The sequence below is a fragment of the Rhinatrema bivittatum genome, chromosome 4 (genome assembly GCF_901001135.1).
Source record: "Rhinatrema bivittatum chromosome 4, aRhiBiv1.1, whole genome shotgun sequence".
Taxonomy (NCBI): Eukaryota; Metazoa; Chordata; class Amphibia; order Gymnophiona; family Rhinatrematidae; genus Rhinatrema; species Rhinatrema bivittatum.
Genome location: NC_042618.1, coordinates 418,540,577 through 418,564,698, shown reverse-complemented (window position 1 = coordinate 418,564,698; position 24,122 = coordinate 418,540,577). Strand labels below are relative to the sequence as shown.

Here is a 24,122-nt window from a genome sequence, read left to right as displayed (position 1 = left end):
GGTTCTGTCTAAAGATGTGTCGGCATCCTCGACTGATATTGGAACTCCCTTAACTGGTTCATCAGTGGGGGGATGGTAGCTCAGTGACCGCACTACAAGAGCCTCCTGGTTTTGGTATAGATCCTATTGCCTTTTCCTAGGTAGAATTTTTTCAAGTATTGCAATCTTTTCTTCAGGCGCAGTCCTTAGCCCAGTCCTGCCAGGACAGAGCCGCAGCCCGGTACTGCTAATAAGTGCCAAATTACTCCTCGATTAGCAGTGGTCCTTCCCGATAAGGATCCAGATGGCGCAGATGACGAGGCCAATTCTGATTCCCTGGAGGATGGGGAAATTCAAGGCTCTTGTAGTGTGGTCACTGAGCTACCATCCTCCCCCCAGGTCTTCCGGTGCATGGGAATCTGTTGCAGCAGGGACCTGTCCTTCACAAAGATCCTACTTGGTTTTGTCTTATGGTATGGCCCATGAAAGGGCTTGTTTGTTGAAGCATGGATGGATATTCTTCTGCGGTGATTGCCACTTTGCTACAAACTTGTAAGTTCTCCACTTCCTTAGCCTCTGTGTGAGTTTGGCGAGTGTTTGAGGCTTGGTGTGAAGATCAAGGAGTTCTTGCTCATTCAGTTAGGATCCCACTCATTTTGGAGTTTTTGCAGGATGGGTTGAATAAAGGGGTGGCCCTTAATTTCTTGAAGCTACAGGTATTGGCTCTTGCCTGTTTCAGGGGCCAGGTGAATCCTTGACTCAGCCTGATGTGGCCCATTTGTTGAGGGAAGCAAAACATCTTCAACCTCCCTTGTGGTTACTGGTTCCTTTGTGGAGTCTTAATTTGGTGTTGGATTTCTTGGTGGGTCCTACGTTTTGACTGCTTTGTAGCCTTTCATTGCGGTTACTGACCTTAAAAACGTTGTTCCTGGTGGTGATATGTTCTGCGCTTCGAATTTCCGAGCTGCAGGCCTTATCTTGCCGGGAGCCATTCCTTCGGGTGACTCCAGGAGCGTTACAGCTGCGTTCTGTTCCTTCTTTCTTGCCTAAAGTGGTCTCAGATTTTCACTGGAATCGGTCCATTTTCTTGCCATCTCTGGATAAGGAAAGAGATGCAGAGGGATGTTGCATCCCTTGGATGTCGAGAGACATGACATGAGATATCTGGAGGATTCTAAACCTTTTTCAAAAGTTGGATCGCCTGTTTGTCCTTCATGGTGGAGGTAAACAGGGCGAGCCGGCTTTTTGGGCTACAATAGCTCGCTGGATTAAAGAGGTAGTCATGGCCGCGTATGTGGCTGCTGAAAAGCTGTTGCCTACTCAGGTTAGGGCTTATGTCACTAGGGCTCAGGCTGTGTCATGGGCGGAGGATAGATTGTGGTTTCCTGTTGACATTTGCCGAGCTGCAGCATAGTCTTCCTTACACACTTTTTTCCAGGTATTATCATCTGGATGTGCAGGCCTGGGAGGATGCAGCCTTTGCACGTGTGGTTTTAACAGGGCTGTGGGCATCTTCCCACCCTATTTGGGAGTAGCTTGGGTATATCCCACTGGTCCTGAATCCATCTGTCTACATGCTAAGAAAGGAGAAATTACTACTTACCTGATAATTTCGTTTTCCTTAATATAGATAGACGGATTTAGCTTCCTGCCCTTGGCTGCTGAATGATTGTGTTAATAGTCCTGTGTTGCTTTGTGTTCTGGGGATTACTGGTAAGTTTTTTTTCATCTAGTCCTTAGATTGGGGTTCATACATTCTTTGTCTGAGTTAGTGTTTCCTGTTGGTTGTCTGTTTTTAATCAAGTTTTTTCGCTAGTCTGTCCACAGTTGGCTTTTGTAGAGAATACTGGCAGGCTGTTGTCACTGCAGGAGTATATACACTGTGACATCAGTTTGCTCTGTCTCCATCTGGTAGAGGAACGTAACCCACTGGTCCTGAATCAATCTGTCTACATAAAGGAAAACAAAATTATCAGGTAAATAGTAATTTTTCCTTGGATATTTAAAGCAGTTTCACCCATCCTTTTATTATATTTATGGATATTATCACCATTTTGTTTCTGTTGTTGCATTTTAAATCATCCTTTAGAAAAATGATAGTTTCACATTCAAGATATGGGTGATGATGTCCTGTTTCATCACTTTGCGTCTAAAAGCATTAGATGCAGCTTATAAAGAGGGGAGCAGCAGTTTCTCCTACACCTAAAGCCACACAATTTAACTGCTAGCTTTAGTGTTTTGCACTCAAGCAGCTGCTGCATCATATATTTATCTCCTCTTTCTTTCTTTTGCTTCTTAGATCCAGTTTAAGGAAAAGGTGCTATGGACTGCTATCACACTTTTTATCTTTTTAGTATGTTGTCAGGTAAGCATAGCATGTATTTGTTTGTTTTCAGATGGTTTTGTTAGAAGTAAAAATGCTGTTTTTAAGATTTATTGGTTGGGATTTTTCAGATTCCTCTTTTTGGGATCATGTCCTCGGACTCCGCAGACCCCTTCTACTGGATGAGAGTGATTCTGGCATCAAACAGAGGTTAGTGCAAACCTTTCAGGGCTCTATACAGTAAAAGCTAATTTAGATTTCATTACTGATTCTTTTCTTCTCTGATCCTCCCTATAAGGCCTATTTTGTTTCTCATTAAGTTCTACCCACTAAACTGTGATTTTATCCTCTAATTTACTGCCTTTTCTCCCTTCCAAAATGGAAACTATCAGAAAAATGGATCAGATGACTAAGGGCTTTATGTATTAACCTTTTTCCCATAGACACAATAGGAGAAAAGGCTTAATGAACCAGGCCTTAAGTGAGGAAGAAAAGGGATAGGAACATCAGTATAAAGCCCAAACAGCCATCATGTGTAGCCTCTAATTCTTTCTCTGTTTCATCTATAGTCTCCTTCTTATACATAAAGTTCTCTTGAGGCTTTTAGTAAAGTATCAAATATTTACTTGCTAAAAGCTGGTTCCTTACTAAATTAGGGCTTTAAGGCATGCACTCATGAGTATAGAGAAAATGAACAGTGGCATAGCACCTAGCATTCTATTCATTTATAATGTAGGGTTAGTAAAAAGATTGGTATCCTGGAAAAAAATATTCTGCTTAATTGATGTCCAGTTTAGGTTATTTGGACAAATATATTGATGCTACTAAAGAGTACTGAGTTATTTGAGTGTTTTGAGCCATACATTACTATATTTTCTGTATTATTTTATTCTCTGCAATATCAAGAATAATAAAAAGATTTAAATCGAAAATATACTAGATTGAGTACATACTTGATGTCCCTGAGAAAAAGCATTGCCCTTTGGACTGCAGTGAATAAAAGCAGGTTGAGTGATCTCTAAGACTTCTCTCTCTCTTACCATGAAGCAGCTTTTGCCCTGGGATTGGTATATTGAGTATACTACAGAGAAAAAGGTGATATAGATACCGAGTTGCTACAGTTTGTGGTGTGTGTGTGTGTAATTTTTATTTTTTTTATTTTGACACTTTTTTTTTGTCTTGTCTGTTACAGGTACCTTAATGGAGTTGGGTATTTCACCCATTGTCACATCTGGCCTCATCATGCAGCTTCTGGCTGGTGCCAAGATTATTGAAGTTGGAGACACTCCCAAAGACAGAGCTTTGTTCAATGGAGCTCAGAAATGTAAGTAGTGGACCATTCTGCAAGAGAAACTGGTCATTAAAATCCCTACAAACTTCTAATGTTCTAAACTGAATAAAGGCAGAGCTTCCTGATTGTCCCTTAGCAACTGTTTGATTCTATTACACCTTTACAAAAATGGCAAACATCACAGAGCATGGTGCTTTATTGGTTCATGGCACTAGATTGAATAACATAAAATGGCATTAAGATTGAATTGGCTGCAACAAAGTAAAAATGGAAAAAAAAAAGTGAAGAAAAAAAAAAGTACGTTCATAGTGTCTGACTTGATCCCTCATTCTGGATAAAAGTGAGTTCAGATATGTTAATCATCACATGCTAAATATTTTGTTTCAAATATTTAACTTTCTTAGTTTTATATATATTTTATACTTTTCCTATGTCAAAGGGTACAGGTTCTGTTTCAGAAGAAATCTAGCTGCCTTGTGATATGTTTTTGTTATACATTTTTTTCTGATGTTGAATTTTCCTAAGAAAGTTAAAGCTTTTGAAACTATTTTTTCTTGGCATGTGGTGATCATCTCTGAACTTATCTTTAGCCAATATGCTGGATCAAAACAGCCATTATGAACATAGCTTTCTATGCTTTCTTCACTTTTTTCCATTTTTACTTATAACTGTGACTCCAGTTTTTTTCAGGTATTTATTTTGTCAATGATATTTTTTCACATTGATTTGGTTAGATCAATTTGGTTTATAAACAAATTTTGAGGATTCCCTATCTACCTAATTTGTATTATTCTTGATGTTTGAGAATGTGCAACCTCATTTTGTGCAAAAAGACTGAGTGCCATTCTTGAGGTTTAGAAGCACTTATATGTTGAAAAGTATTTTCTGATCAGTAACTCAAATGCCCTTCCTGAGGATTGGTCATTGTTTTTTGTCTTTCCTCTTCTGTTGTTACTTTTGTAAGTATTTTCCATTGATAAGCAGGTCTGAATTAATCACAACATGATCCAGCGACACCAACCGGACCTCTCTCATGGCTAGTAGAGATTTTGCTGCACTAAGAATGTGGGAATTCCTGCTCGGGCTTGTCTGTTTTCGTTTGAGCACTAGCACGGATGTGTACCCCCACTCTTTTTTATAAGAAATTTTCAAAACTTTTAATTATAAAGTTGCCTTGGTAGCCCCTAAACAGCACTTGTCAGTGCTACCTTTGTCAAAAAAAAGAAACAAAGATTTTTTTGTCAGAATGTCTGCCAAGAAAAAAAAAACTGTTTTCTATTTATATCCCAGATCAGTCCAGACAAGTGGGTTTTGCATTCCTACCAGCAGATGGAGGCAGAGAATAAAAACTTTTCAGTCACTGCTACTTAACAGAGAGTACTAGCAGTTGGTAGTAAGTAAAATAAAGGATGAAGAGAGCACAATGGATTTCGTGGGAGCTCCCTGAAGTGTTGGGTCCCTTCATGGGCCATCTCTCAGGTAGAGTAGGGTGATTAGGGGGTTGGAGATCCCTGAATTGTCTCAGCCCTCAGCATCCAGAAGGGGTGACAACCAGGGGTCCTGGTTCCCTGATTCCCTCTGAAGCCTTTTTTCCCCCAGCTGGCAGCCAGAATCAGGGACATATTTATTTTTTTGCTTGGCTTCTTTTTTTTTTTTTGCACTGTCTCCTTAAAAAAAAAAAAAAAAAAGCAAAGGTACAGAGCCAGGGCTATTGGTGCGGCTATTACCAACATCAAGGTTGGAATCAGGGGTGAGAGTGGGATCTCGACAGCAGCACTGGGGGTATGGAGCAGAGTCGAGGGGGTGTTTGTGTGCCAGCATGAAGGCTCCGTGATCGTGGCTGGCTGGCCATGACGAGCAGGAGTGATAATCTCCCGCGGAGCACGGGAAAGTTTGTTAGGCTTGCAGATTGAGGCGATCGCACCTCATTGCGGCCTTGTTGTGTGTTGCCTGTGTTTCCAGAGAGGAGGGCGTCTTCTCCAAGACTCCAGACAGCAAGTGCTCCACCCAGTTGACAGGACCCATGAGGGTGAGCCCAGGAATGTGTTGGCTCTGTGGAGTGAGGCAATCCCGCCTCAATGGGGCCTTGTCTTGCGCCAACTATGCCTCCAGAGAGGAAGGGACCTCCATGGAGGGGTCTGGAGGCTATCTCTGCATGCATTCTTCAGGTCCTGTTCAAGAGGCTGCGGGGGGGGGGGGTTTGGAGGAGACGGCAACCATCTAGCCTCCACATGGCAAGAGGCTTGCATCTGCTAGGGAGTTCAGGGTCTCCCCTCCTCCTCGCTGTCTCTGGCAGAGCAAAGCCATGAGGAAGTTAGAGAGCGGGCAGGGGAGCCAGTTGAGGACACTGGAGAATGGAGCCAGTGGTTCTCAGAATTTATTTCCACAGCTTGTGGCCTGCTACTCCATGAAGCTTATTTTGCTAAGAGGGAAGCAACGAGTGATCATTATGCCAACCCAGAAGTAGCAGCGCTTGGCCAAGAGGCCTAGAGCAGTTACGCAGGCAAGGTCAGAGGAACTTCTTCTGCTCCTGGGCATGGGACACCTATTGGGTGAAGATGAGGAGTCTTCTGAGGATTCCAGAAGGTGAAAGTCTACAGGAGTGTCCTCAAGGGGGACCTGGATGTTGATCCTGTGGATGCACCGGCGGGTAGCGGACCGGATGCGGAGGAGGTTTCTGTCGCAAAAGGGGACAATCTTAGGGTGATGAGATTATTCCGAAAGGAAGAACTGCGTCCTCTCGTTCCCCAGGTGCTGGAGGAACAGGGAATCAAGGTCACGCAGAAGGATTTGGACAATGAAGGGGTGCACCCTGTCCTAGATGGACTGCGTGGGCTACCAAAGGCTTTTCCTTTGGTAGCCCAAAGAAGCACCAAAGAAGGTGAAGAAATTGGTTGATCGGGAGTGGGATTCTCCTGAGGGCAGGCCTGAAGGTAGCCAGGGCTATGGTTACGTTGTAGCCCTTTCCAGAGAAAACATTGGCACTTTGAAGACTTCCGAAGGTGGTTGATGCAGTGTCTGAGTTGACAAAGAAGGTGACCATTCCCACAGCATGGTAGGCTGTTCTGAAGAATGTCCAGGATCGGGTGTTGGAAATCTGGTTGAAGAGACTGTTGGAGGTCTCAACTTTGAGCCTTCGAGCTGTAATATGTGCTAGCCTGATGCAGAGAGCTTGTTTGTTTGGGCTGGGTGCAGAAGACACAGGAGAAGACATTAGGGACTTCGGTTGAGTCCAACCAGGTGGCTTGGTTGGAAGCAGGTGTGGCCTAGGTGGCGGATGCCCTGTATGACATGGTCCGGAAGTCTGCCAGGAATATGGTTTTCGTGGTGGCAGCACTGAGACTCCTGTGATGGGCAGCAGATGTGCGGTCTAAAGCGCAGCTGTGTAATATCCCCTTTAAAGGAAAGCTGCTGTTCAGAGAAGAGTTAGAACAACTGATGAAGCATTTGGGGGAGTCAAAAGGGAACAAGTTGCCCAAGGATGATAAGACTGGCAAGAAGAGCTTTTCTCTGCGTCCTCGCTTTTGACAGATGAGATTTCGCTCTATAAGGTGTTCTCCCACGTCCATGCAGAAGCAAGGTTCAGGAAGGCAGCAATCCTTGTGGGGGTCACGTAGACCTTCCTGAGAGAGTTCTAGCCGGGGACCAGAGGAGATAAGATCTCCCAATGAAGGCAGGCTGGTCCATTTTCTCTGGAAGCCATCGGGGAGGAGACTACCCCTCTTTTATGAGGAGCAGACCAAGATCACATCCAGTCAATGGGTCCTGGAAGTGATGAGATGGCTATGCCTTAGAATTTTCGCACCCAGTCAGAAAGGTCTGCATGGTGTCCCGTTGCGCTTCTTGTGTCAAGTGAGCAGCGATAGGGGACACGTTGCAGTGGCTGCAACACCTGGATGTCATTGTCATGGTTCCCCCAAGGGCTAGGAAAATAGTTTACTTCGTGGTTCCCAAGAAAGACACCTTTTGGCCTGTTCTTGATTTGCAGAAATTCAGTGCAGCTCAGCGGGTGCCACGCTTTCATGTGAAGATGCTGTGGACAGTGATAATAGTAGTTTGCAAAGGAGAGTTTCTCGCATCATTGGATTTAATGGAGGTTTACTTGCACATTCCCATACGTTCAGACCATCAAAGATTTCCTCGCTTCACAGTGCTAGGAGAGCATTTCCAGTTTTGAGTGGTCACTTTGGGTTAGCGACAGTGCCATAGTCTTTCACAAAGGTAATGGTTTTGGTGGCAGCGACCCTCAGAAGGGAAGGGGTCCTGGTCCTAGGTCATCCATACCTAGATGACTGGCTCATCCGCGCAAAGTCCAAGTTGGAGTGTCTTCATTCAATTTGACATGTCATGGAGCTCTTGAGGTCTCTGGGTTGGGTAATAAACCTGACAAGGAATCACCTGGAACCGTCCCAGTTGGGGTATTGAGGGGCGTGTTTCGATTCGCGCTTAGGCAAGGTCTTCCTTACCTCGGAGAGGGTGTTGAAGTTGCAGGCTCAAGTGCTTTGACTTTCAGTGCCCAGAATCTGAGATTTGCAGGGCCTGGGTTCTATGGGCGATTTGCTCACATGTGGCCCCTCCTGAAGGGGCTTTCATCCCGTTAGAATTTCTGTTGGAATCCGCTGTCTGAGCACTGTTTTCCTTAGCAATTAAGGGAGAGTCCAGGTTCAGTCTCTCATGGTGGCTGCCACATCCCAATTTGGAGAGAAGAGTGGAGCTAGAGTACCCGGACTAAGTGGTAGTGACCACAGATGCCAGCCTCGGGCTGGGGGGCGGTTTGTCAATGACAGACAGTCCATGGTCAGTAAGTCACCAAGGGAAGCATCCTGGTCCATCAACCGATTGAAAACAATGGGTTGATTGCAGGATGTTTCTTGCTTCCCCCCCCCCCCCCCTGCAGATTTGGGGGTGCACAGTGCGAGTTTCTCAGACAATGCAACAGTGGTATACAGCGATCGTCAAGGTGGGACGAAGACTTGCTTAGTGGCTCAGGAGGCCCAGGAGTTTTGTCTAGGCAGAAAACCAGCTAGCGGGGCTAGCGGCATTTCACATTGCTGGAGTGGATGACGTGCAAGTAGATTACCTCAACAGGCATCAGCTGGATCCAGGGGAATGAGAGTTGTCAGTGGAAGCCTCATCCGGGACAGGTGGGGCAAGCCTCAGTTGGATCTCATGGCGTCTCAAGGAAATGTCAAGGAGGACAGGCTTTTTAGTCGCAGGAGGGAATTTGGCTCCAAAAGTATTGAAACCCCCCCCGGTTCAACCCTGGCTGATGAGACTTCTGTACGTGTTTTTCCCCGTAGGTCAAGTGTTGGCATCTCATCCAGACATTTTGCATTTTCTTAAGGAGCCAAGCACTTGCATCTGCTGGTTTGGAGGATGTGTCCATCATGGAACCTTAATCTGGTTCTTCAGGTGCTCTGTGGATCTCCCTTTTAAACCACTAAGAGGGGCATCTTTGAAAGATCTCTCCTTGAAGACCGTTTACCTGATGGCGATTGGTTCAGCTAGGCGAATTTTGGAGCTCAGACTTTGTCGTGCAGAGATCTTTTTTCTATGAGTTTCGGACAACAGGGTATTGCTGTGTATGGTTTCTTCCTTTTTGCCAAAGGTCGTGTCTTTGTTTCATCTCAAGAAGATGGTGGAGTTTTTGGGGGGGGGGGGGGGGGTGTTTCCACACCTGATGTCAGATACACCACATGCAAAGGAGCTTCACTTGCTGGATGTTCATTGGGCTCTAGTGTGATATCTTAAGGGCACCAAGGACTTTCGGAGGTCTGATCATCTTTTTGTTTTGTTCAGTGGAGCAAAGAAAGGATGTAATCCTTCTAAGAGCACAATTGCAAGATGGTTGAAGGAAGCAATTTTTTTTTCAGCCTATCTATGTAAGGATCAGTTGGATCCAGAGGTGTTGCAAGTGCATTCTACTAGTGCGCAGACAGCCTCCTGGGCGGATGTCAGTTGGTATCGCTACAGGAGATTTGTTGGGCAGTGATATGGTCTTCTCTGCACACTTTTACCAAACATTACTGCCTGGATGTTCGGGCATCAGAATAAGCAACGTTTGGAGAAAGTGTGTTGTGAGCAGGTCTTTCGGGTTCCAACTCATTGAGCAGGGGCTTGGGTACATCCCACTTGCCTAGACTGATCTGGGGTATGAACAAGAAAGGAAAATTGGTTCTTACCTGCTAATTTTTTTTTTCCTGGAATACCACAGATCAGTCCAGAGACCCGTCCCCTTTGTTTTTTGAAAGACCTTTCCCACATTTGGGATGCTGTATTTGCAAAGATGATATATATGTTAAATGTTTAGGGTTGGAAGTTTCATTGCCCTTGTTGGAGATGTTAGGGTTCCAGGTTTGTAGGGGGCTCCAACTTTTGAATTTCTGCTTACCCCAGATAGAAATCATTTGGGTTTTTGGGGTGTAGACATCTTGGCTTGGATATAGGTTAATACTGAGGGACTGCATGTGGCACTCTCGGTTAAATAGCAGTGCCTGAAAAGATTTTATTCTCTGCCTCCATCTGCTGGTAGGGTTGCAAAACCCACTTGTCTGGATTAATCTGTGGTATTTTGTTCCAGGAACAAAAATTAGCAGGTAAGAACCAGTTTTCCTATTTATGGCAGGAAAATGTCTGTTGCAGATGGATATGAACTCTGCTACTATTGCTTAGGTCCAGACCCAGACCAAGCCAGTTGTTAAATTGTGTATGTATGTCCCTGCAAACAAATGTTCAGGGCCTGGAAAGTGAAGGAACTGCACGAGCCTCATAGAAGTGGCAGTTGGTCATCTTCTTGAAGTGCTGCCTCATCTGCTTCACTGGGAATAGACTTGTGTACTAGTTCTAAAATATCTCCCCCAATGGTGGGACAGACCAAATTCTTGGGGTTGAGTAAACATAGCACCTTGCATATCACCAGAGCATTGGGTGCCGAAGAAGCAAAGAGGCTAGAGTCTGCTGTCTATACTCCAGAACAACGATCATAAAATGTACAAACATAGAAACATGGCAGAAAAAAAACTGTATGGCCCATTCAGTATGCCCATCCATCCAATTTAATTTAGCATTATAATTCTCATTACTTTCTTAGAGATCCCTGTATTTATCCCATGCTTTCTTGAACTCAGATACTGGTTTTGTCTCCACCACATCCACTGGGAGACTTTCACACATCTACCACTCTCTCTCTAAAGAAATATTTTCTAAGATTACTCCTGAGTCTACCCCCTTTCAACCTCATCTCATGACTCCTCATTCTAAATCCTCCTTTCTATTGAGAAAAGCTCATCTCCTGTGCATGGAAACCTTTGAGATATTTGAATGTCTCTATCATATCTCCCCTTTCCTTTAGGGTATACATGTTTAGATCTTTAAGACTTATCCCCATATGCTTTACAACAAAGACCACTGACCATTTTAGAGCCACCCTCTGGACTAACTCCATCCTGTTTTATATCCTTTTGAAGGTGCAGTCTCCATAATTGTACACAGTATTCTAAGTGAGATCTTACCAAGAACCTATACAGGGGAAATATCGCCTCACTTTTTCTGGTGTCTATTCATCGCCTGTGCAGCCAAGCATCTTTCTGACTTTTACAGTCCTTATCTACCTGTTTAGCCACTTTAAGATCAGTTACAATTTCCCTCAGATGCTGCTTTTCCTTTATGCTTAGGAAACATTTCACCTCCAACACTGTACCTTTCCCTTGGGTTTCTGCATTCTAAGGGGTAGATTTTTAAAGACGCGCATATTTTATAACATGTGCTTGTGTTATAAAATACAAGTGGCACCACACATGCACGGTGGGCACACGAGGGGGTAGAGAATTGCAGATTCTGTGCGGCAACGTATCAAGGCCTTCCCCAGTTCCCTACCCTCCTATCCTTGCCCCTCTGCCCCACCCCCTAAACCCTTTCTCCTACCTGTCTTCTTTTTTTTTTTTTTTTAGTTGTGTTGCTTACTGCTCCAATGGAGCAGTAGCAACTTGCGCTCCTTCCGATCCATCCCCGGTACATCGGCAAATGGCTGCTATACTGGGCCCGGCACAGTTACGCGCGTGGCTGGGCCCCTTTGATAATGTGCGCAAGGCCCAGCCACACGCATCACTCCCGTTTTTTGCGCACGGGGGTGGGGGGTGGGATTTAAAATTTGGTTGTAAATACATTACTCTGCATTTTTTAGCATTAAATCTTAGCTGCCAGTCCTTAGCTAAAATTTAATGCTAAAAAATGCGTAGGCATCTTTGCCCAGTAATCCATTAGAAGCATCGATGCATTGTACTGCAAATCTTCCTATGCAATTATATGCTGGTCAGGGTAAGCTCTTCAAAGGAGCAAAAGAGAATTTGATGGAGGCAGAGGACAAAACTTTGAGGCACTGCTACATATACGAGAGTGCCTCCAGCAGATGGTAGAGGTGCTAAACCTGCAGTTCTGACTGATTAGGAATTTGGAGGATTTCTGATCCCTGAGGAGCCAGGTTCCTGAGGAGGGCCATCCCTTGGTTTGAGCCGGGCGAATGGGGGGTTGGATACCCCTACCAGGTTTTAGCCTGCGACCCCGGGACCACTGACAGCCAGGGGACTAGGTCCCTCTGGGGTCTGAAGTCCCCTCCGCCTGCCCATTGGGATTCAGGAAAGTATTCTCTTTTAGGGGTCATTTCTTTTGCCTGTGAATTTTTGATTGCTGTTTACTCCTGGGGGAATTCTGTGCAAAAATTAAAATTCTGTGCACTTTAGGCTATGCCCTAAAGTTAACTGTATTTATCTGTTCCTTGTAAGGGCTTCGCCCATAAAGTTCATGTTTTACTGTGAACCGATGCGATGTGCAAACGGACATCGGTATATAAGAGACATTAAATAAATAAATAAATAAATAAAATTAAAATTCTGCAAACTTTATATTGGTCAAAATAACACAATTTACTTGACAGTCTTTAAATAATTACATTTTAAATTAATACAGAAAAAAAGTTATTACTTAAAGATGCAGAATTTTAAATATTTTAAGCAGAATTTCCCTAGAAATTCACTGTGAGAGTGTCCCTTCCACTCACTCACTCTCTCTACTCCCTTGGCCACTTTGCCCTCTCAGGCCCCAACTCCTCCACCTGCCAGTATCTCTCCCGTCCACTACTAGACTCAACCCCTTCCACTCTATTGCCATTCCCAGAGTTTGACCCCATTCTCAGTACTGCCCGTCACACAGGCTCCCTCTGTCCCTCCCTCTCTCACACACATGCTATCTCTCTCTAATACAAATACATACACCCTCATACAGGCTCCCTCGTTCTCTCGCACACACACACATCCCCTCATACAGGGCCCTCTCTCTTGCATACAAACCCACACAAGCTCCCTTTCTCTCTCACACATACATCCTCACACAGGCTACCGATGTCTCTCTCACGTACCCCTTCACACAGGCTTTGTCTCACACATACACAATCCCTTCACACAGGCTAGTACCCTCACATACACACAATCCCTTTTTCATTCACGCAAGCTCCCAATCTCTCACACACTCCTTCACAATCTCCTCATATAGTCTTTCTCTGTCTCTGTCTGTCTCTGTCTCTCTGGGGCCTTTATGTTCGCTGCGAGCGGAGCACATTCCGCAGCATATGGGGGCCTTCCATCTTCGCCGTGAATGGAGCGTGTCCCGTGGCACACGCAGGCCTTCGTCTTTGAGCGCTCCGTTCACGGCATGCCGGAGTCTCCTGCTATTTTCTGTGCAGAATTTGGCAATTCTGCGCAGGGGGGGGGGGATTCTACTTAAATTCTGCGCTCCGGAGTAGCGCAGAATTCTCCCAGGACTAGCTGTTCCTTTAAAAAAAAAAAAAAAAAAAAAAAAAATGTTTGAGAGACTCAGCGGCAGCCCAGATTTAGTGTCTGAGCAGCCTGTCAGGCGGCTTGCTCGTCGGGGGTCGGCCCTGGAGGAAATGGTCTGTGCGGAGGGGAGGCTTGGTGCCTATCATTGTAGGAGTGTGCCCCCCGGATGGGGGAAGTGTCTCTTACACGGTTCCCTGTGCAGCGGCGACCACATGTGCATTTTCCCTCGGCTTCAGCACATTCGCACCGGTGGGAACTTTTCGCAGCCCTCTCTCTCCTCCAGCGGTGACCGCAAGGTGAACCCCCTTCCCCCATGAAGTTTGTGGGCAGTGCTTTTTTTTAGGCCCGATGGCGTAGCGGCCGCTAGTGGAGGCCTGCCGGGCCTGCGGATTATGGTCTGCATATCTTAATTCCCTTTCCCTCTGCATGGTTTGTGCTGTGGGGAGGGTGCTTCTGCCAAAATTAGAAAATCACGAAGAGTCTCGTGGTCTGAGGCAGGGGGGCTGCAGGGACGTGGTCCTTCCCCCGTGGAAGGGACCTGGGTAAGGGGGCTCAACCCCAGAGCTCTGGGAACCCGGGGGCTTTTCGCCCAAATTCATCCTCTTACTCCACAAGGCCGCCTTGGCTCAGAAAGCAGGAAAGCGGCAACTTAAGGACAACCCAGCAGACTCCGCTAAGAGGCCAAGGGGGCTCCCTAAGAGTTCTGCAGGGTTGCGGGGCCAGCCTCAGGGGGCCCGCCTGGCGCATCTGGACATAGACCTCAGGGATTCTGAGGATTCGAATGACCCTCAGGGTGAGGGTGGTTTGTCTCCGGTGGCAGATCTGGATGCAGACTCGGATGACCCTAAGGAAGATCAGGGTGCCTTTGAGAGCCTTGAAGCGGAAGGCAACGACCCGTGGGTGGTCTGCCTGTTGAAGAGGGAGGAGTTGCGTGTGCTTATTTCCCAGGTGCTGGAGCAAGTGGGGGTTAAGCTGTCTCTGGAGGACTCTTAATAAGAGGGGGGTCAATTCAGTGTTGGACAGCCTACGGAGACCTCCCAGCGCGTTCCCCATTTCTAAGATGATCCAGAAACTGATCAGCCGTGAATGGGACTCCAGCTTGAAAGTGGGAAGAGCGATGGCGAAGCTTTATCTTTTGCTGCAGGACCATTTGGATACCCTCAAGATCCCGAAGGTGGATGCCGCATTTTCAGCAGTCACCAAGAAGACCACAATTCCGGTAGCAGGCACAGCTGCTCTGAAGGACGTTCAGGATCGGAAATTGAAAGTGCAGCTCAAGTGGGTTTTTGAGGTATCGGCACTGGGGCTCCGAGTGGTGGTCTGTGGCAGCCTGATGCAGCGAGCCTGTTTGTGTTGGATCCAGAAGCCTCAGGAGCATTCTTCCACAGGGACGTTGTCCCTGGCCCAGGTGGCCCACCTTGAGGCGGGAGTCGCTTATGTGGCCGATGCCTTATATGACCTCGTGTGGACCTCGGCATGTGGCATGGTTTCGGTAGTTGTGGCAAGACGACTGTTGTGGCTGTGCAATTGGTCGGCGGGCCTCTCGGTTAAGTCTCAGTTAACCTTCCCTTTAAGAGCAAGCTTTTGTTCAGAGAGGACCTCGACTAGCTTATGAACTTCTTGGAGGAGATGAAAGGCAAACAGACTGCTGGAGGATAAGAAGTCAACACGGAAGCCTTTCTCCTCTCAACCCCGGTTTTGAGAGTCGAGATGATTCCTCTCTGGCAGATCAGCTAGGTCCTCATCGAGGCAGTCATCAAGTAGGCAGCAGTCCTTTTGAGGTTCTGGAAAGTTTTCTAGAGGCGGGCCCACTCAGGGAGCGGGCGGAATCAAATCTTCCCAATGAAGTCAGGCAGGTCCACTCCTAGTCTTCGGCAATCGGGGGCAGGCTGTCCTGTTTTTACTAGGAGTGGACCAAAATCACCTCTGACCAGTGGGTGTTGGAGGTCATCAGGGAAGGTTACGCCTTAGAGTTTTGTCACCCTCACCGGTCAGTTTTTCTGGAGTCGAGCTTTCTTTCCCAAAGCAAGTGGGTGGCAATCCAGGAGATCCTTCAAAGGTTAAGCCTAGAGGCTGTAGTCCGAACAGGGATGAGGAAGGTACTCCATTTATTTTGTGGTTCCCAAGAAGGAGGGCACCTTTTGACCATCTTGGACCTCCAAAAGTTCAACTGGAGTTTGAAGGTACCATGATTTCGAATGGAGATGTTACATACCATGATTGCGGCGGTCCAAAAAGGAGAGTTTTTGGCATCTGTGGATCTCACCAAGGCTGTCTGCACATCCCCATTTGACAGGACCACCAGAAGTTTCTCTGGTTCAAGGTGCTGGGTCAGCATTTTCAGTTTGGGGCCCTTCAGCCTTGCCACGGCTCCTTGGACCTTCACGAAAGTGGTGGTTGTCGCAGCAGCCCTTAGACAGGACGGGGTTTTGATGCACCCCAGTCTGGACGACTGGTTCATCAGGGCGAAGTCACAGGAGGAGTGCACATGGTTGGTACTCTGAGTGAGTTCTCTCCTGGAGTCGCTGGGCTGGATCATCAATCTACCAAAGAGTCACTTAGTGCCTTCTCAGTCCCTGGCGTATTTGGGCGCTCGATTCGACATGCAGCAGGGAAGAGTGTTCCTCACTGCAGACAGGGTGGTCAAGATTCAAGCTCAGACAGCTCATTTGCTTCGCCTGCCAGTTCCCAAAGTCTGGGACTATTTGCAGGTGCTGGAATCAATGGCATCTATGATGGAGCTGTTTCCTTGGGCGTTTGCTCATATGCACCCCCTGCAGAAAGTGGTGGTGTCCCGCTGGAGCCCCCTGTCGGAACAGTATTTTCTGCCACTGCCCCTTTCAAAGGTAGCCAGGTCCAGTCTGGAGTGGTGGATGACAAGGAGCAATCTGGAGACGGGAATGCCCTTCGAAGTCCCTGATTGGGTGGTGGTCACCATGGATGCCAGTCTCCAGGGCTGGGGCGCATTGTGTCTGGGCAAGTCAGCGCAGGGCCTTTGGTTAGTATTGGGATGGTCGTGGTCCATCAATCGGTTGGAGACAAGGGCGGTCCGCAGAGCCTTTCAGGTGTTTCTATCCTTGGTCTGCGATCACATGGTGAGAGTATTTTCGAACATGACTGTGGGCTACATCAACCGCCAGGGGGGGAACCAAGAGTCCCGCCGTGGCTCGGGAGGCTCAGCTATTGTTCGTGTGGGCAGAACTCGCATCTCGAAGGTATTGTTGCTTCTCACGTCACAGGAGTGGACAACGTCCAAGTGGACTATCTCAGCCGACAGCAGGTGGACCCGGGGGAGTGGGAACTGTCCCTGGAAGCTTGGAATCTCATCTGCGCCCATTTGGGGGACCCCTCAGCTGGACCTCATGGTGACGAGAGTCAACACAAGATAGAAGCTCTTCAGCCGCCAGAGGGAGACTGGGGCAGTGGTCCTCAATGCTCTAATGTGCCCGTGGCCGTCCGGAATCCTTCTTTATGTCTTCCCTCCATGGCCCCTCATAGCATGGGTGCTCAGGTGAATAGAGGATCATCCAGGTTCGGAGGTGCTAGTAGCACTGGAGTGGCCGCGGTGCCCGTGGTGGACGAGCCCCTGTTTCTGGCTCACTTGCAGGGTCTTCTGCGTCAAAGTCCCATATTTTTGGATCGGGTGGATCGGTTCTGTCTCACGGCCTGGCTGTTGAGATGCGGTGATTGCTTCTGAAGGGGTATTCGGAACTGGTTATTGCTACCTTTCTTCAGGCTAGGCGACCGGCTACTTCCCTTGCCTATTCCAGAGTATGGAAAGTTTTTGAGACCTGTTGTGGGCAACAGGGTCTGGATCCTCTGGTTTCCGTTCCGCACATTTTGTCCTTCTTGCAGCAGGGCTTGTCCAGAGGAGTGGCTCATAGTTTGCTTAGAGTCCAGGTTTCGGCCTTGGGTTGCCTCAGGGGGAAGGTGCAGGGCAAGACTTTGGCTTCCCATCTTGATGTGGTGCGTTTTCTGAGGGGTGTTAAACATCTCCGCCCCCCTCTTCAGAACGTGTGTCCAGAATGAAAACTCAATTTAGTGATGCGGGTTCTCTGCGAGGATTCCTTTGAATCATTGGATTGAGCATCTTTTAAAGGTCCTTACCTTGAAGACTCTCTTTTTGGTGGCCATTTGCTTGGCTAGGAGGATCTCTGAATCACAAGCTCTTTCTTGCCACGATCCCTTTCTGCAGATTTTGCCCGACAAGCTTTCTTTACAGACTGTGCCTTTATTCCTGCCTAAGGTGGTTTCTGCTTTTCATGTGAATCAGACGGTGGCGTTTCCAGGTTTTCCGGACTGGTCTCGTGATCCCTCTATGGGCAGTAATCTCCATCTTTTTAGATGTGCGGCACACCCTATTGCGTTATTTGAAGGTTACCAACTCTTTCACTCTGATCATTTATTTGTGCTCTTCAGGGGACCTAAAAAGGGAGAGAAAAAGCATCTAAGGCTTCTTTAGCTTGCTGATTGAATGAGACTATTTCCTCCGCCTATGTTTCCAAGGGCCGTGCAGTGCCGGTGGGGCTTAAGGCTCATTCTACTTGGGCCGTGTGTCAACTGGTGTCTCCCTAGGAGATATGTCGGGCCGCGGTCTGGTCTTCGCTGTACACTTTCACCAAGCATTACCATTTGGATGTGTGCACCCCAGAGGCGATTCCTTTTGGTGAGAGTGTACTGAGAACAGGTCTTTCGGGTTCCCGCCCGGTGTACGGGGCTTTGGTACATCCCACTTGTCTGGACTGATCTGGGTATGTTCAGGAAAGGAAAATTGGTTCTTACTTGCTAATTTTCATTGCTGTAATACCATAGATCAGTCCAGAGGCCCACTCTTGGGATCTGTGCTGAAAGACTGCTTGTTCTGCTGCTGGGCCTTTGGGCTCATACAAAGATGGTGTTAAAGATTTGTTGAGATTAACGTGTTCTAGAGTTTCAATGTTTACTTTGGTTGGTGGCTATCCAGTTCAGGGTATCCATCCCAGGAGCTTAGTTCACCCTGTTTGTTAAGTTATCTTGGCTTGGGTATAGGTCAGTACTGAGGGACTGCAGGTGGCACTCAGATATGTAGCAGTGCCCAAAGTCTTTTGTCCTCTGCCACCATCTGCTGGTAGGGATGAATAAACCCTCTTGTCTGGACTGATCTGTGGTATTACAGGAAAGAAAATTAGCAGGTAAAAACCAATTTTCCTATGATCCCTCTTCCACCACAGATTATACTAGAGCACTCTAGCCAATGAAATTGTCACAGGGACTACATCTAGAAACACAACATCCTATTTACTCTTTGGTGCCTCTTGTTTTCAGTTGGTCTGCAGTTCAAATTCTACAAAGCCCAGAAGATATGTAATATTCCATTCTAGTATCAGAAGATGTTCAACAACCCTCACCAGGTCAGAGGACACATCAACCACTTGACTAAGTAGTGGATTTAATGAAAGATTTCTTACCTCATTTGTGGCTGAGGATAATGAGGGAATTATACAACCTTTCCTTTGCAAGATGTCATGTTTACTTCCATGAGAATCCCCAACAGATATGGATTTTCCATTGGAACCCTGCAAGGTGCTTCTAGCCCGTGGCATTTGCATGTAGCGGACTCTAGCTACACCACAGATATACACTAGAAGTTTTCTCCGAGGACTCCTCAGTCACCAGCTTCATCCTTATGTACTCACGAGTTTATTCTCTTTTCGATTGTAAAGCTTGTTGCTAATTTACTGTTGATTGTGAACCGAGGTGATGTTATTAACGTGCCGCGGTATATAAAAAAACTTCAAAATAAATAAAATAAATAAATTGGAGTCCTGGAACAGTTTTTCCTCATCTACAGGCTCTGAAGAGGGTTCAGGAGTTCCCTCAGACCCTCCTCTAGAACATACGACACTCATTTTCCCAGAAAACCTTTCCTACTCCAGGTTTCTAGACAAATTAGGAAAAATACTTGGAGTAAATGTACATTTACAGTAAGCAAACTTGCTGTAGCTGGACAAGACTTCTGGTAGTCATCCTGTTGGTCCCTGCTTATCTAGAAATGATTGTATTTCATATTGTCTTTTTATAATATGAGGTAAAACATCCAATGTCAATGTAATTTGTCTGTAATCGTATTCACATTAATCTTGCAGGTTTACTAAAATAAGCAAAACTGCATTGCTTGGCATGCTGCAATTTAGTTTGTTGCTTTTTATATCTCTCCTTCACTTTTGACTTGCAGGATCAATATCATTCCCTTTTGGTGTATTGTATTTGAGGTGAGGGTTCTTCTTTTGTAAGTGTTGATAATGTGTGACTGTGTTTCTGTTCTTTATTCTACAGTGTTTGGGATGATTATCACCATCGGTCAGGCGATTGTTTATGTAATGACAGGAATGTATGGAGACCCCTCTGAAATGGGTGCTGGTATCTGCCTTCTCATCACCATTCAGGTAATTTGGGGAGTGGATTCTGCTTAGGCTACCTCTGTTTTAAGTGGAGCTGACTCCCCTCCCCCCCATAATTTATTTTTAAATAAACTTGGCTTTAGTAGTTGAGAGTCTATCTGTTTGTCAGATGGGAATGGAGGAGTAGTCTAGTGATTAGAGCAGTAGGCTGAGAATCGGGGAAGCCAGAGTTCAAATCCTGCAGATGTTCCTTGTGACTTTGGGTAAGTCACTTCATCCTCCATTGCCTAAAGTACAAACTTAGGGGCCTATTTACTAAAGAATTTTTTCCCTTTTTTTGTCTATGGGGAAAATGTTTAGTGAATCAGGCCTCCTCCTTAAATTGTAAGCCTGCTTGAAATAGGGAAATATCTTCTGTAGCTAAATATAACTCACGTTGAGCTACCAATGAAAAGATGTGAGCTCTGGGTAAATCACCACAGCGCGTCTGCGCATGTGCATGCAGCAGCATTCGCCTGGGGCTGCCACTGCAGACAGTAGAGAGGCAGGCACGGTGGAGCCACACTGCAGGCCCCACCAGGTGTTTGGGGAAGGAAAAAAAGTAGGCAACAGTGGCACGATGTCAAAACTGTGGGATTTCTCTGACTGCACTAGTGACAGAAAGCAGCCAAGGTGTGAGGGGAGGGGGAGAGAGAGGAGTGGAGCATGATTGGCTGAGGAGCTGGCCTTGGAAGAGCTAGAAGGAAGTGGTCCAAGGTAGAGGAGGGAGAAAGAAGAAAGCAGTTGAATTGGGAGGGAAGAAAGGTCAGTAATGAGTACCAGATTGGGAGGGGAGGAGGAAGACAGAAATGCTGAGGGGAGTGTAGACACAAACCCTCTCTCTAGATTACCCCCCCCCACCTCCAACACCCACTCCCTCCAAATATCCACAGCAAGAGACATGGCCATGTCCTACCACCATCATCCCTGATCCTCCACGTACACCCCACTATTTCTTCCCCACACATGTACATGCTCCCCATACAGCATCCCTACACATGCCCATACACCAACTCCCCCTCCACAAACACGCATGCTTGCCACTTACAACCACCTCCCTCCACACACCACCACACCGGGTGCGCACGCACACACATTCACCTAGACCCACCCTGCACACTCCCTCCGCGCGTGCGCACACTCTCCTAAACCCACCCTTTCCTTACATATGAATACCACACATGCATTCTCCAAGCCCCACTCACTCACTACCTCTCCCTCCCCCACATATACATCGCACCACTGTCACCCACCCACACACACATCACTGCCACCAAGCCCCCTTCGCACACATGCTACCACTGTTGCCAATCAATTCCCTATACACACCACTACCCCCACCAATCACCACCTCCAACCCCTCCACACAAACACTGCTGCCAAAACCCACACACCCCACTACTGCCAACCCACCCCCCTTATACACACCACTGCCAGTCCCCTCTATACGCACTCACCACCACCACTAAACCCACTCACATGCACACCCCACATCACATACATTCTATTCCTACACTCCTGCATACTCCCCCTACCGGTGGGTTTGGTGAGCAAAGTGAGTAGAGAATCACCCCTTAGTAATAAATGAAGAAAATATTGCATGAGCTTAGATTTGGAAAGGTGAAATTAAATCTAATATCCAATTACGATGAGTATGTGGCATGATTGTAAAGGAAAGTGTCCCAGTATGTCTCACGAAAGTATTGAGGGTTCACGTGTTTTTTTTAAATGGCGAATAGAAGGGATAAGATGAGGATAGAGCAAGTTAAATGATAACTTTGGGTAGATTTTGTGTTTAGGTTAAGAGGACAAGATTTAATTGTTAACCTGATGGCCATAATTTTTCTGCACTATTTTCTTCCTAATATTTCCCCCCCCCCCCCCCCCCCCCAATAGCTTTTTGTTGCTGGGTTGATTGTTCTGCTCCTGGATGAACTCCTGCAGAAGGGGTATGGCCTGGGCTCTGGTATCTCTCTCTTCATTGCTACCAATATCTGTGAGACCATTGTCTGGAAAGCATTCAGCCCCACCACTGTGAACACTGGCAGAGGTAAAATCCTTTTCTGTAAATAAAGCTTCATTGGAGATGTATGGAGAGATGAAGGTGGTTCTTATTTTATACACTGCTGATATTCCCTTTACAAATGATAAATGGTTCCAAAAGAGAATTTAGGATTATATGTAAAGGAATAGATATTCTTTCGGCACTTTGTTAATTGGCTGTAGGTTATTTTAAAAAAAGATTTCCGCTATTCTCAGAGGACAAGGAGGATGGCAATCCTCACAGGTGGGTGACATTGAATGGAGCCCAGCATGGATAACTTGCGTCAGAGTTTCTAGAACTTTGACTGAGCCTTCCCTGTACGTACCAGGATCAGTCCAGACCGTGGGTTATGTCCCCCGTCCAGCAGATGGAGTCAGATCAAAGTTCCGAGGGAGGTGCCACATAAGCCCGCACCCCCTCTTCGTCCCTTCAGTATCTTTCTGACTCCAGCAGATGTTGAGCAGGGGACCATCCGCTCCCCAGTGCATTGGTTTAGCGTAGTAATTCCTTTTTACTTTTGCCTTTGTTCACTTTATTTGCGAGGGATCAAGTTGCTTATTAAAAAAAAAAAAAGAAGAAACAAGACAGGTTTCTCTTAGGGAGAGTCACGGTTACCTGGCTCTCTTAGGGGCACTTGCGGACAGGCCTGCTTTTTTTCCTCCTTCTCTTCCTGGCTTGTCTTTCTTCTTCCTGCCTCCTTTGGTTTAAGTTGATGGGGTAAGTGCTTGTTGTTTTTGCTTGTCTTTCAGCCTTCTTCAGGGGAATAGCGCTGCACCGCTGGGGTGCACGTTGGAGGCTCCAACCTCGCTCCCCCCCCCTTCCTCCTTTGGACGCTTCCCGACCTGTGGCCCCGCGACGTCACATTCCCCTGGGCCGCCGCAGGAACGGCGGCCATTTTGCGGCAGGACCCGGCTGACTCCGGCGCCTCTGAGGAGGACGCGGAGCCCTCGTTTTCGGTTCTGCCACCGGTTTTGGAGCCCATGCAGCCTTCAGACACGTCACCCCAGTTGGGGGAGTCCTTGCCTAGACCTCCCACGGGCCCTCCAGCCTTTTCACCGGAATTCATCGTGCTAATGCATAATGCATTTTTGGCCTGGATGTCACAGCCCCTGGATCTTCTCACCTGACCCCCCCCTCCCCCAAGCTGGAACGCACAGACCCTCTCCCTGGGGGGGGGGGGGTGTTTCTACCCCGAGAATTAGGTCCTCAGTGGGGGCGACGGGACCGTCTCCAGACACCCCGGGTTCGTCCAGAAGCTACCCCCTTACTCAAGGGGGTGGATCCTGTTGCGGATCCGGCCGGGGATGACACCCTGTTGGCCCAGATGGAAGGGGACGACCCCCCGGGTCTTCCGCATTTTCCAAAAGGACGAGCTGGATGACCTGATCCCATATATCCTGTAGGAGTTGGACATTGATGCGCCTCCTGATCCTCCAGGGCCCAAGCCCATGGCAAAGAAGGGGGACTCCATGTTGGCGGGGCTCAGGCCACTCGCGTGGGCTTTTCCTACACATCCTACCTTCCTACAGTTAGTCTCTAGGGACTGGGATGCACCTGAGGCTAGGTTAGCAGGGCCATGGAGAAGCTATATCCGCTACCCGAGGATTTCCTCGAGCTCCTCAAGGTCCCGGCAGTTGATTCAGCAGTTTTGGCGGTCACCGAACGCACCACCATCCCAGTTGCGGGGGGCACATTGCTGAGGGACCTCCAGGACCGGAAACTAGAGGTGTACCTCAAGAGAGTCTTCGAGGTGTCTGCGCTGGGAGTGCGGGCAGCCATCTGCAGCTCGCTGGCACAAAGAGCAGGTCTCCGCTGGGTGCAACAGCTTCTCACTTCACAGGACCTGCCTCGAGATGAGCCAGGCAGATAGGTTGGAGGCCGTGATTGCCTACGGGGCGGATGCCTTGTATGATCTGCTCTGGGTCCTCACCAGGTCGATGGTGGCGGCAGTCTCGGCTCGTCATCTTCTTTGGCTCCTGAACTGGTCGGTAGATTCCTCCAAGACTCGACTGAGATCACTCCCGTTTAAGGGCAAGTTTCTCTTCGGTGAAGATCTGGATCAGATCATCAAGTCCCTTGGAGAAAATGCTGTGCATAGGCTTCCAGAAGATCGCCCACGGTCCACGAGATCCTTCGGGTCATCTAGAAATCGTTTCCGCAATTGACGCCGTTTTTGTACCACGAGACAACAGACCCCCCCCCCCCCCCCCGGACTCAATCTTCCCGCTCACATTCT

The 24,122-nt window shown here is 47.4% G+C and overlaps 1 protein-coding gene across 1 annotated transcript in view; it reads left to right on the top strand.

The window, feature by feature from the left end:
- Positions 1 to 24,122, top strand: part of SEC61A1 (SEC61 translocon alpha 1 subunit) — a 43,220-nt gene that overhangs the window by 5,249 nt on the left and 13,849 nt on the right. The window contains exons 3-7 of the mRNA XM_029601309.1: positions 2,279 to 2,344; positions 2,434 to 2,512; positions 3,495 to 3,626; positions 19,739 to 19,848; positions 21,739 to 21,892. Of these exons, the coding sequence (XP_029457169.1) occupies positions 2,279 to 2,344; positions 2,434 to 2,512; positions 3,495 to 3,626; positions 19,739 to 19,848; positions 21,739 to 21,892 (541 nt within the window). The remainder of the gene's footprint in view (positions 1 to 2,278; positions 2,345 to 2,433; positions 2,513 to 3,494; positions 3,627 to 19,738; positions 19,849 to 21,738; positions 21,893 to 24,122) is intronic.